The sequence below is a fragment of the Antrostomus carolinensis genome, unplaced genomic scaffold (genome assembly GCF_000700745.2).
Source record: "Antrostomus carolinensis isolate BGI_N321 unplaced genomic scaffold, ASM70074v2 scaffold34831, whole genome shotgun sequence".
In the NCBI taxonomy this organism is placed as follows: domain Eukaryota; kingdom Metazoa; phylum Chordata; class Aves; order Caprimulgiformes; family Caprimulgidae; genus Antrostomus; species Antrostomus carolinensis.
The window spans coordinates 1-13,700 of NW_010295463.1; the positions used below are offsets into that span (position 1 = coordinate 1).

Sequence of the window (13,700 nt, forward strand, 5' to 3'; positions counted from 1 at the left end):
GGGGGGCGGTGGGGGTGAAAAGCCAAAAAAAAAGGTAATCCAGATATGGTTTAACAGAGAAATTTGCAATTTTGGGGGGACACTTTGCATGAAGGTAAAAAACCAGGGACAAGCACCACCTGCGGACAAGCTCACTGTTACCCAAAAGCAGACATATGATACTGGCAAGGAAAGATGAGAAACTTCACAGTGCAAAGTACCTGTAAACTCCCTTTTCATAGATAAAAGGTTCCAGTCTACAATACTGTCGATCCGCACCCGCGGTCACGTATAACATACTTCACAACACAACTTGCTACTTTTATTTCAAAGCATCTTAAGCCTTCTTTGCTCTTTATTTTAGTAAGCTGTCAGCAAAAGTCAGCATATCAAAGAATGTACCTCAGCACTTTTTCTTGTAAACTCGATAGTAACCAGTGAAGGTCACTGTATTCCTAAAATGCTTTCAACACCAGCTGACGACAAGGTTTATTGAGTGTTAAAGGCATCTTGTGTCGCCACTACTATTCCTGCCTCTTCTGCCAATCCACTTAAATCTCTTCCCTCCCACCTCAGTACTGAACCCCACCACAAAAAGACGACAGTTGCCTTTTGGCACGCCATGTCAAGCAGGTCTGGAGGCACTCAGTTCAGCATGACAGTATCTTTTTTCCTACCACACAGTCAGCAATGAGTTAAATGCCAATGCAGATTCTATTATTTTTAACATATCAGAACACTGTGCCACACTCTGTAAACCATTTAATTTTTTAAAAATCAATGCTTCACAGAGTTCCAGGTTTGTTTTAATACAAAGTCTGCAAGAAAATATAGGAAGTAAAAACACCTGAAGTTTCTATTGCTTTCTAAGATACCCTGCTCCAGTCAGTTTTTAAATAAAGAAGAGACTGGCTGAGACATTGAGCACAAAAGGTTTTCAAACATACGTATTTTTATTAAAGCTGCTTTATACCACAGAGAAGCTGTGGATGCCCCCTCCCTGGAAGTGTTCAAGGTCAGGTTGGATGAGGCTTTAAGCAACCTGGTCTAGTGGAAGAGGGCTGTTACCAAATGATCTTTAAGGTCCCTTCCAAGCCAAACCATTCTATGATTCTTACATTTCCTAATATTTCATTGGGGGTTTTTGGCAGAGGATGCTTGTTCAAAAATAACTTCAAGAAACAATCTATTTCTGAAATTTATAAGATTAACAAAATAGACAATAAAAACATTCCTTAAAGAAACTAGGGGTGGGTGAGGGGGATATTAAGCTACTTTGTTTAACAATGCTGAATAAAAGCCTGCAGACGTCTTCCTGCTGTGACCATCTCTTATTAACAAGCACATTGCTACAGCCCTGAATAGACTGGAGCCCCACAGCCCAAAGAGATGCATCAGCAACCAACTGCACAATTTTCTAGAAGCACTTACCTTCTATTGACAAAATGTAACAAAGTGGGTATAACGAGGAGGCTTGGGAATACAACAGGAAAGGAAAGGCCAGGAAAGTTAACATGGAATAGACAGAGACATGTCTGTATTACTCCTTACAGGTGATACACTGCAATTTGTAAATCATTTCTAAAAACAAAGTTTTTGTAACCTATGGTTCAGAGGAATACTTAAGACATAGGATAACCATGTTTTTCTCCAAAAACACAACTTCTCAGTACAGAATCACAGGTATGGTAGAGTCCAAAAATAATCATGCAACAAAATCATGCCTTCCATTGCCCAATCTCAACCATTTATCATTTCTGATGTGTAAAAAACCCACACATACCAAGGATTACAAAAATAAGATTACTAAGTGATTCAGGTATATAAAAATAAAATCTCTACAGTCTGTAAAAAGCTATTGCCTTCTCCTTTGCAGATCAGAATTTAAGTATTCCACTCAAATAGCATATATGTATAAATGCAGTAAATGTGAAAATTTTTACAGAATTTTTTAGCTGTAATTTCTCACAAAGTATTATCTTGAAGCCAGTTATGATATAGCAACATCCCCTTCATCATCAGACATCCCTTTAAATATGTAGTTCGCTTTCTTGCTAATTAATATATGCCCTTTGCCCTGTTTTCCCCCAACTATTCCTCCTTTCTTACAAAGGAGAAAAAGAAGTGACACAACAAAAATGATAAAACAATTTTGATACTACATCCCTACTATTTTAGTTCCAGCAAATACTATCTGAAATACTTGGCTTTTTCCTTTGGTGAGACATCATAAATTTAAACTTTGCTGGTTTCAATGAATAATTAAATTTTCAAAAATTATAGGTAATTAAGACTACCAAAAATTAAAATTGAGTAAGAAGTCAGCAATTATAGACTACATGTATTTTAGCAGATCTGCAAGGGACTCTAATTAAACACATATTAATTGCACTAATCTTCTTAGGCAAGTAATAAATTGGAAGAGCTGATTAATGCACTGGATTTAGTTCAGCTTGTTAAATCTGACACCCTGGCAAAGGAAGACTATCTTGAAAAGCTCTTTTAGCTAAGTAATTGGAATTTTACTCTCAGTAATTTGCCGTTCCATAATAAGAGCTATTTAGTATATTGACTCTTCATCAGTTTTTTTTTTTAAATACATGTTAGTTATATTTAAACAGTACCATTATGCAGCTCATAAAGATTATGAAAAATTATGAACTTTGACTTTTACTGTCCATCAAAAGTCACTTTCACTCTGAACACAAATTAGTATATTTCCTTGTAGGCTATAAATTCTAATTAATTTTAATTCTAGAAGCTGCTAATAACATTTTATAAAGTCCATACGGACACATTAAGTCCTCCACACAATTCATAAAGCCAGCAACTAAACCAGTTTTCAATATTAAATAACTGCTGGTGACTGTTGGAATACACTGAAACACCATTCTCCAATGAGCCTCAATTTATCTTCTTTTCATCTATTTATCTATTTGCAAACACTTACACATACACTTAACTGGTACTCAGTCACCTGGCAAGGGAGTGATAGAAACATTTTTGTGAGCAATAAAACAGTATAATTTATATAAAAAAGTTTGGAAAGCTGCAGGTAGGGATTTTAAAAGTCTGATTTCTCTCCAACACAGCTACTACTCCTAGTTTGTAACATGAAAAGATGCATCAAACTTCACTTAAGAATAAGCATATACGGACGAACAAATGAGAAATCTCCCCTGCTAAAGAAAAACCATCAAGTATAGAATAGGGCAACAGAAACTTTCATATTTGAAAAATGTTTTTAAGTATTCCATGAAACTTGAACAGCTTCTCCTATGTCCTAGAAAATGTGGGAGTGTATAAAGCCTTTCATATGAAGTATCTCAGAAAGTCATACATGTTCCAAATCAAGTTCAGTCTGAAAAAAATCCTACACATATAAATATCTCGCTGCCTTCAAATTTTTATTCTGTACTCCTCAGAACTGACATTTCATATTTCTGCTCTAGAGCCTATAAGCTCCAGCCTCTACATCTAAAATCTGTTACTCTTCTGTTAGCAAAAACTAATGTTTAAACATGTTGAAAATCACTGTCACAGTGAACCTAAAACCCACCCTTTGTTTCTTATGTGAAAGGTACTAGCAACTAAGAAGTCAGATGAACATTCATTTTAAGCAGCAAAATTATTTTCATAAATGAGCTATAATGCTTAATATAAGCAAATACCAAAAAGCTGATCAGATAATACTGGGAGACTGATAAGTCATGAAATGAGACATAAAGGTACCTCAAAGAACTACAGTTAAACTTGGATGTCCCTCAAATATTTCCTACCCATGTTCAATGACAGTAGAGTATAATTTACTGCCTATCATTGGATAAACAGGTGGCACTCAATTTCAACTCTTCCTTTGCAGTCCTATGAAGAAAGGATTACTTTACCTTCATGACAATGAGTTTAAACAAGTGCTATATTCTTCTTCCACTGGTTGCGTATTACTTGCAACAAAAGGGTTTTGGCCTGTGCCTGAGTCTCCCATGTACTATTACAAGAAATCATAAACAGCAAACCAATTCCAACTATTTTCCAGTTGATGGCATTGACCATTTAAAGATCTGTCAGACTGGTTAGCAGTAGGCAGGTTACCACAACAAATTCCACACCTGAACTTGAAATCTCTAATACAGAGACCTTCAAGACTTACAAAAAGTCATTCACATTATAAGAAAAGCCCTCAAATTGCAGGATGTACGTAACTGAAAGCAAAAGAGAACTGGAATTCTAAACAAGCTCTTGACTTCCTAAGCACAGTGTCAGTTCAGCGCTGCTGAACGGCAACTGAAGTCTGAAATACGACAAATACTCAATTTGCAATTTGCCTCTGCACACAAGCTCCGTTTCATTGCTTGAAAACACGGAACACAGCTTTACCAGTGGCAGAATACACTTTGTCATGACGCAATACTGAACACAAAAAGCCACTGGATATTATTTAGTTAAGAAGTCGATGAAAGTGAACAGTGAGAGTTTCAAAATCCTTGATGAAAAGGAGATTCAGACCACAGGATGTGCTTAACCTGTCAAGAGCAAAACGCCAGTGACTACAGCTTCTGGTCCAGAAAATGCTGGGTTCTGTCTTGCTTGAAAGAACTGCAATAACTGGAAAAGTAAAATACTGACAGAAGTTCGTATTTCTTTGTATGATTTCTTTGCATTTTTATAACACACCACCAAAAAATAATCTACAGCCCAAATTAAATTGTGGAAATAATAATAAGATTTTAGATTATAGATAGAGCGATGAGCTAGATACACAGATTCTGGAAAGTACAGTGGAACACACAGCATGAAGTCACCAAGACTAAAGTATTTATCACTGCATTTATTAATGTTTAGTTTCAGTTCAAAGGACTACAATATCTTCTGGTAAACTGAAATCACATTAAAAGCTAGAATTTATATTTTGTAAAGCAAATCTGAAAAAGGTAGAGACCTTGTTTTCCTCCCTACAGACTTTCTAACAAAAAACCACAACCCCAAACCATTGTTTTTTTGTGACAAAAATAATTCTACATCTATCTTCTCAGCACTTTTCTACAATCTTTCTCCATATTTCTGCAGGCAATACAAAACTTAGCTTCAGCATTTCTTGTCAACATTAAAGTCAAAAATCCTGACAAGCACATGACAAAGTCTTGTGTTTGAAGATGCTATGTATTTAAATTTTCATGATATCACACTTTCCAAATGTTACAAGCATACAAATCAAATGTATGTTCTTACTCTTGCCAAAGAGCTTTCTGGAAAAAAAAAAAAACACCTACAAGATTTTGAGTTTTTACTGACTTAACTCTCCTTCTCTGCACGTGTCTGAACTTCACACTCTTTTGGTCCTTGAAATTGAAACACAGAAAAAAATGTTGCTGAAGAGATTTCCATAAAATTCTTTAAACAAAAGTTTTAATTATGACTGTTTCCTGAGTACTATTTGTAAGCTGCAGAGATTGATAATGAACTACCATTCCCCTTTCAACAATTTAAGGATGCCTCTGTGCTCTAAATAAAATAGGTAACCTATACTAAAAGTAAGTTCTTCTGAAACACATGCTTCTGTTACTACCTGAACCATTTCAGTTCTTATTGTTATCATAAAAGTAGCAGACTTCTGTATATTTTACCTTACTTATGCTTGTCCTTAAAAAAGGTGACTACTGTAAGACTTAACTCAGTTTTTCCCCATATCTCCTATTAAAAATAAGTATTTTTAAAAGTTATAATTATTACATTATTAAAAAAACCTGAGAACTACTCACTTCTGAATTCTAGTCATTTAGTCCATCCTTTATTTAAGACATTTGTTTTAAATCCTTGTTTTGGGTAACTGGTGAATAACAAGATGATATTTAGGTATAATGCTGAATCTCATGCCAATACATTATCTTGTTAGTTTCAGCAAAACTAATGAAGTACTTAAAGGTAAACAGTTTTAATCTTGCTTAGATCACATATCAAATAGGACTTGTGAGGAGACCAGAATTTCTCTTCCAATTTTTCAGGTTCACACCTTTAGACAAGCAGCATCAGACAGAGGCAGAACAGAAGATACACCACCAAAAACTGGTGATGAAGGAACTAGCAAAGTCTAGCCTGGGGTTTTTTCTAAGAGAAACTTCTAAGTTACACCACAAGTGATACATTAGAGATTCAAATAACATATCAAAAATTCAAAAGCTTTCCACTTGAATCATTAATATACAATTTGACTTGTGTTTCATCCTTTTCTAAACAATTTTAAACATTCATCTGAACACAACTTAGTGCAGCAGTATGACCTTACTCTTCCCTCATGAACAGTCCCTCACATCTGAAAAGTCCAGTTAACTAGAGCGCTATCAAACTGTGTGCAAAATAATCACCTTTTGATAGCCCCATGGCAAATAAATTTTTGCTATGAGAGACTGATCGTTGAAGGAATTTGGTTTTTTCTTTTTTTGCTAATAATGATTCATCTCACTGCATCATATTAACTTCTATTGGTAAGTGCACACATGCATCTTCTCCAGCATGCATCTATCTACACATCTTCCAGTATTCAGGATTGTCCTGGTTTTTGCTAGGACAGGGTTAATTTTCTTCTTAGTTGCTAGAATGCTTAGCAACCTTAAAATCCAACAATCACAAATTTTAAGAGACATAACTCAGTTGATATATGCTACAAAGAAATTAGAGACCACTACAAACCTCACTAACTTCTACTCTACCTGCAAGACTTTTCCTCAACACACACCTGCAGATCTATACCTTCCAAAATACAATGAAACAAACACACTGCATATACAACTTGCCTTCCCAAATATGGGATTCAAGGAGTAAATGTGGCAGAAGCCAACAGATTTCATTAAATGCACTAGTGCAAGGCATCCTTACACAACGATGAGAAGGATTACAAGAGAACCTAAAGGGAAGAGACAAAATTAGTTATCTGTAACAAGGGCAAAAAATCTGTTGTTTGGCAAATAACTTCCAAATTAATATTTATTGAAGACTACAGTCTAATTACTTTGGTATACTACAAAATGAAAGCCATTAATTGCTTGCAGACACATAACTTCAACAAGGAATAATGCAATATTAAAAATGCACTACACAAACTTGTAGTCAGAGTTTTACTTTGCATCAGAATGTTAGGTTTACACTGTCTTTGGATCCAACAACCCACCATAAACTTACTTTTGTATTACATTCTGTAAGCTGAGCATCATACCCAGTTCACTTTTCATCTTTTCTCTGTTGGCACGGCACTCTGCCAAATAGCGGAGAGCCTAAAAGAAACAGGACCACAGCAAATCAGCAACACGTCCAGCACATTACCATTCATTTTTACTAGTGTACATCTTCAAAACATTCACAGTGTGAGTTCTAGTAAGAAGATAAAGAATATTACCACCTACTACAAACATGAAAAAATTGTTTTATTCTTACAAATACACAGAAAGCATAAACTATCTAACCTACGAGAAAAGGCTGAGAGATGGGGTATGGTTATACTGTGTAAGAGAGCCTCTAACAGCTGTCTATAACTACTCAAAAAGCTTTCACAAAGATGACTGAGCCAAACTTTCCTCTACAGCAGCAGACAATGTAACAAGGCAGAGCAGCCACAAAGTGCACCTTGGGAAGTTCACACCAAATATTACAAGATGTTTTTCCACTATGAAGGTGGTTCAGCACTGGAACAGATGACCTAGTGGGACTGCAAAATCAATGAGACAAAGCTACAACTGACCTGATTGAGTGTTGGTGACAGCCCCAGTTCAAGCAGGATGCTGAAGTGAATGACTTCCAGAAGTCCCTTCCAACAATCATTTATGTGATCTGACATCTGAAATAATTTTTACACACTATGCTTCTAGTATAACGTAAATAAGGGGCTCCCCCAGTACTAGAAAACTCATCACCACCAAGTTTATACTGCCCACAGAAAGATGTCTACCAAATTTATAAGCTTCTGAAGACTAATTGCAATGTCCATCACCTCATACAGGAGTAAGAATATAAGCAGCAGCAAGCTGCTTAGGTTATTGTTACCTAAACTGTGAATTTACACTTATTTGTTGCCAAATAATTTGTTTACCTGACTGTCAAGGTAGTCTCTTTGCACAATTTCACATTGCTGACCCCAGTCAGCAACTGTATATTTGCATGATCCTTCTAACATAATATTCTTCTAGTTAAAATGTCAGTCCTTTTCATGAGACATCTCTCTATTGTTAGTGCTGACAAACAAAGATTTCTTAGAGGTAGGTACAAGACTTGCACTTGCAAAATCCTGCAATACACAAATACAACGGGTTATAAAATGGGTTTTGTGATAGCAAGGTTTAGAAGTGTACCAATTCTTCCAATATAGCCACATAATAGCTATGTTGCTCAATAGCTGCTTTAAAAATAACATACTCCTTAATTCCTTCAGAGATAAAAAACTAATTATCTGGGGTTTTATCTAAATCATCTTCAGCATATATGAAATAAAATTCAGGATCATTTTATTGCCTTTTGAAAAAGTCTGTCTGCTGTCTGGCACAATAAAAACTCTAATGTGATTTTTGGTATTTTCTGATATGGATCAGTATCAATAATTGCAGTTTATAAGAGTTGTATATGCATTTATTTTCTTACTTTCCAACTAAGGGGAAATATCTGAATGACAGCTCTGAACTACTAACTTCCATGTTAAGACACATATCCTTACTGGTGGAAAAAGCTTCTCATTTTTATTAGTCTCTGTTGAGGTAATTTAGTAAGGATGTAATGTTGTTGGATAAAGAAAAACCCATTCTCTTAACAGCTAATGATTTGAATAAAAACATAGGCAGTCTCTTTTCCATCTGTTACATATTCCTTACACACAAATGTAACTTCCACTAAAAGAAGACCAAAGACAAAGTTATCAGAACAACTTAAGTGACCTGACTTTTCAACGCTAGGAAGTCCTGCTCCCCCTGCCCACCATGAGAGATGCAAAGGTCTGAAGTGAGATAATTCATGGTTATTACATCACAGTCCACCAAAGGCATAAGGAAGATTACTATTATGGACTTTGGCTCAGCCTCTGTTCAGCAGAACACTTATCTATGTTAGCTTTAAGCTCACAAGTAATTTAATCATAATCAATAGTACTATCACCATACTTGAATATAAAAATACACTGTTGTCCATCTTCATAAAAAAATATGGTTTTGATATTTTGTAAGTGAAATGCTAAGGTAGTTTCTTAACTTCAGAGTCCTATTTTTAAAAATTTTAGTCCAAATTTAAGAGTGGAAAAAAAGAAAAGTAGTATTGCTTGTGTTACTTCAGATTTTTTTTATTTAAAACTTTCAAAACTTTTAGCATTTCAAGTGTACTGTAAATAATTCTTGGAATCAAAACTAGAGAAAACTATAGAAAAATATACCACTCCTTGATCAGACAGAAGAAAAGACTGAACTGAAGCTGCACATGAAGAGGAAAATATCCTCCCTGCAAGATTCTACAACATATCAAAACAGTTAAATGGGGAACTATTATGATAGACTATTTGTAATTTCAGCTATGGGAATGCAGAACAATACAATAAGAAATTTAAAGTCAGGGCTGTACATCCTTTTATTAAGTACAAGCTTAACAGAAAATCATTACATTTAAGGATTCCCATTCAAATGGCAGCACCTTTTTGACCAGTGGGCTGGCTCAAAAAACAAAACCGAAGACCTTTCAGAATGGAAAAATATTAAAAATGAACTCTAAAAGCTTAACTCTGAAGATTAAAAGCTATGGAACCTCAGAGATTCAAGAACTCATGAGCACAAGGAGTATGAGTAGCAGACAAAACCAAGTTTTTACAGTAAACTGACCCATTTCTGACTGCAGCTGGGGTCCTGGGATATAGCATGGTTTCCCCTGAATCCCAATTCTTAACCCACTCTGACTGTGGATTATCACCAAATGGAGCAACGCAGCTGTCTCCCATTCTCACCCAACGAGATGTTACTACACAACACAACCTGAAAAATACCTGGGGCTGTGGAACCACACTGCAAACTGGACTAGCCCCCATCAACCTGACAAAGTCAGTCTTTTTGAAGTACAGTTAAGTTTTGTAACATGATCACAGACCGATTACTGGATCCTGTGCAGGCAGTGAGAATACACAGCCCAAAGCAGCAAAGGAAGAAAAAAGAGTGAGACATTCAATTAAGATCCTCTTTTAAGACCACAACCTAAAGAAACTGCACTGGAAAGAAAACCAATGCAACATATCCCCAAGAACAGTAACCTCAACTCAAAAGTTCTTCCAGTGAAGAACATTCTAGTCTGGCAAATGCCATGGCAAGGCTAACCTAAAAACCAATTAGCAAGACACAGGTCTCCTGGATAACGGGACCTCATTCCCTGAACCCAGCAGAGTAACAGAGACACTGAAGCAGTCCCAAGAAGCCCACCAATACCCACTGCAAAACTAAAATAACTCAAAGAACTATAGTACAGATAGCTCTCAACTGTATAAAAAGCAATGTGTACATGTACGTAAAAGCCAGAGCTCTTTATTTATTCTTTAGTTTCACATTGTGCAGAATTCAATAATGACATAAAAACCAAAAAAGGGCACCACATAAATTTTAGTAACTTACAATCTCATTAGAATAACTGAATTAGGCTTTTAACAAAATCTTGACTTTTGTTTGTCCTGTTTCTAAGCAAGACATATACTTTTTAAAGTTAGTATTTAGACTCAGGATGAAAAATCAGGACTTCAGCGTTTATGATTTAGAACAAGAAGAAATAGACAAAAGCTGCAACAAGTTGTATTAGATATTAATAGATTTCTGGTTGTTTGGTTTTGGGTTTTTTTTGGGGGGAGGGGATGTTTGTTTTTTAATACCATGAGAGTGGTCAAATGGTGGAACAGGGTGCCAGGAAGGTTATGGAATCTCCATCCTCCAAGGTGTTCAAGAATCAAGTAGACACAGCCCTCAGCCATGATCTGAGTACACTTGATTTGAGCACGGGATCAGACTACAGCACATCTGGAGGCAATTTATAACCTAAATGATCCTGTGTTTCGGGGGTTTCGTTGGTTGGCTGCTTTTCGTTGTTGTTGTTTTTTACCAATATGAATCTCAAATCACTGTGTATATTTACCAAGCTCCATGACTTCATCTTAAGAAAGATATTTAAGAGTGCTTACCTCCCTCCACAGAAAAAGTGACATAGGCACATTAGGGGGAAAAATGCAAAATAAATTAATCTCTTCCAAAAAACATAAATTCCCCTGGAATAACTTGTCATTGCTAAACAAATTTTTAATTATATGGGGTTTTTTAAAAAACCACATATAATGAGTATCAGGATAACATAAAACTAGGTTTTATTTTTTACATTTTTACTTGTTTAAAGATATATTGACAAAATTACAGAATGTCCTACTGACATACAAATTTATCTCCAGAACACTTACTAGTAAAGCTGAATGAACAACTGGAGGGTTGGGATGGTCCAAAAACAGAATAAGACCTGGCAGGCATCCTTGATCCTGAACAATGGCCCGTCTGTTCAATGGGTCAGCTGCTAGATCTCGGAGCTGGTTAACTACAGACAGCGCATCGGGCTCCTCACTCATAGTAGAATTCATTTTTTCTGCACCATGTATACAAAAGACCTACTGAAAAAAGAAAAGTCTGTATTACTAACACCACACCAGTTAAAATGCGAGTAAGACAAAAATACAAAGGCATTGATTTTTATTAGCATAGAAGTATAAAAACTCAAGGACTAGAACTCATGGAATGTGGATGGAATTGAGAAGGATGTGGATCCCAAAATTTGTAGTCTGGAAATCTAAACTCCCCATGCAGAGGACAGGTAGGCTTGGTTAATAATATTTTGATTTGTTTCCTAGACACAATTTCAGGCCAGTCAGCTTTTACAGGAACATGTTTATGTTGGGTTTTTTTATACTACTGACAAATATTTCCAGGAAAACCATAGTTTTCTCACAACAAGGCACCCCAGAAGTCTGTAAACATCCTTCTGTATAAACACATGCAAAATCAAAATATGTATTTTCAGAGTACCTTTAGCTATACTCAAATTTTACACAAGAATGAACCAGAAAAGCCAGCAAAAGATTAACACCACATCAAGAATGGTGAACATTAAGTTTTATCTGGATCCATCTACCAAACTAGTGTAATGCCATACTCATTCAAAGGCAAAAAGGGTTTTAGAGGGTGGGTTTGGGGATTTTTTTTTTTCTCTTTTCACTAGTACCCTCTCAATAAAAAGAAAGCAGGTCACGCCTTGCTCACGCCAAAGTCCAAGCCGCGGTATCAATTTCAAAGGAGACATGTCTTAGCTGGAGAGGATCAGATTCCAGAGTTGTTCAATAACTACTTAACAGGCAACAAAAGCCCAGGTTTACTCAACAGAGAAAATGGTACATCTTAGTGCAAGAGTTTCCTTGAAAAGACTGATGATGTGCCTTTGAAACCACTAAGTGCTAACTTAGTGGTGGTCCTGGTGCTGCCAGTACCAACCCATGCAAGTAACTTTTCTTGAGGCACATAAGTGTGAGTAAATATGTGCTGTTAAATTGTGTTCTCTCATTTTTGCCTGCATAAAAAGTAAACTTGTAAGTGGTGACATTCTTTTAACATCCTTTCCCAAACAAATAATATTGGACAAATATTATACTGTTTTCTTTCTGAAAGTAGGTCTTTCAGCAACACAAATTAATCAAAACCAATGAACCACAAATATGCATTCTGGTTATGATCCTTTCTAACGTTTTCACATAGAAAAACTGCTGTCAACCTCCAATTCACTTGTCCTTCCTTCAGGAAAGAGAGTGCCAATGTAAAAAGCAGACAATCATTTGCCTGTAGGCTATTTTTCTTGACACTCACAAGCCCAAAAGAGACAACTGGGAGATACAGCAACTCAAACAATAAACAATCATTTATATTTCCAAGGCAGACAATTCTAAATTAAAAAAAAAATAAATAAATCTATTACATATTATTAATTACTTTTCATAGCTGGCAAAAGAACTTATTCAAAACTCAAAAATCAAGTCTGTTTTGGAGCTGATGCTAACCAGTCTCTGACTTTCAGTTCTGCATCCCAAGTACCAGATTATTCCTACAACTCTCTCCATTCTGCTCATCTTCTGCTTTTTTTCCTTCTAAACTCCCCAAAAAGCAGGAAGACAAATTTTACCCCCTGCTATCCCATTAGGTGACACTCATGTCCTCCCCAGACCCTTCTCCCTCTCTCCTCAGCCACAACCGAGGAGAAAACTGAAGTCCTTACCTATAACGAACAATTTTATAAAAACTGGGACCCCTGGCATTTTTAATGAAAAAACCAAAGCAGCTGTTTTAAAAGTTTTAAGAAGTTATCTAGAATCTGGGGGCCCAGCAGAGAAGTTAGCCAGGTACCGGCTCCTTTCCCCTCCTTGTAGGTCTGAAGTAAAAGCTTAACAAAGGCACGGCAGGCATCTCTGCCGGTCTCCCTTTGTACTCGGTGGAGCCGACAGTCCGGCTGCGACAAGGCCCCGGGGCGCAACTCCCGGGCCCCTCGTCCGGCGGAGACACAACCTTTCCAGCGACCGGCTACTGTGAGCTCCGGGACGCGGTGAGGCGGAGCAGGAGAGGAGGGTCCTCAGCCGGCCCCGTCGCCCCCCGCTCACGGCCATCCCGCCCTTCCCCACCGCCCTCCGGCGTGGCCTGTTC

General features: G+C 36.6%; 1 protein-coding gene across 1 annotated transcript; it reads right to left on the reverse strand.

Annotated features, from left to right (window-relative positions):
- Window positions 1-7,151: 7,151 nt before the first annotated feature.
- On the reverse strand, window positions 7,152-11,587 carry LOC104532727 (armadillo repeat-containing protein 1-like). The gene is made up of 2 exons (XM_010177997.1): window positions 11,426-11,587; window positions 7,152-7,247 (listed from the first exon to the last, which is right to left on the reverse strand). The coding sequence occupies exons 1-2, from the start codon at window positions 11,585-11,587 to the stop codon at window positions 7,152-7,154; spliced, it is 258 nt and encodes an 85-aa protein (XP_010176299.1).
- Between the last annotated feature and the right edge of the window lie 2,113 nt (window positions 11,588-13,700).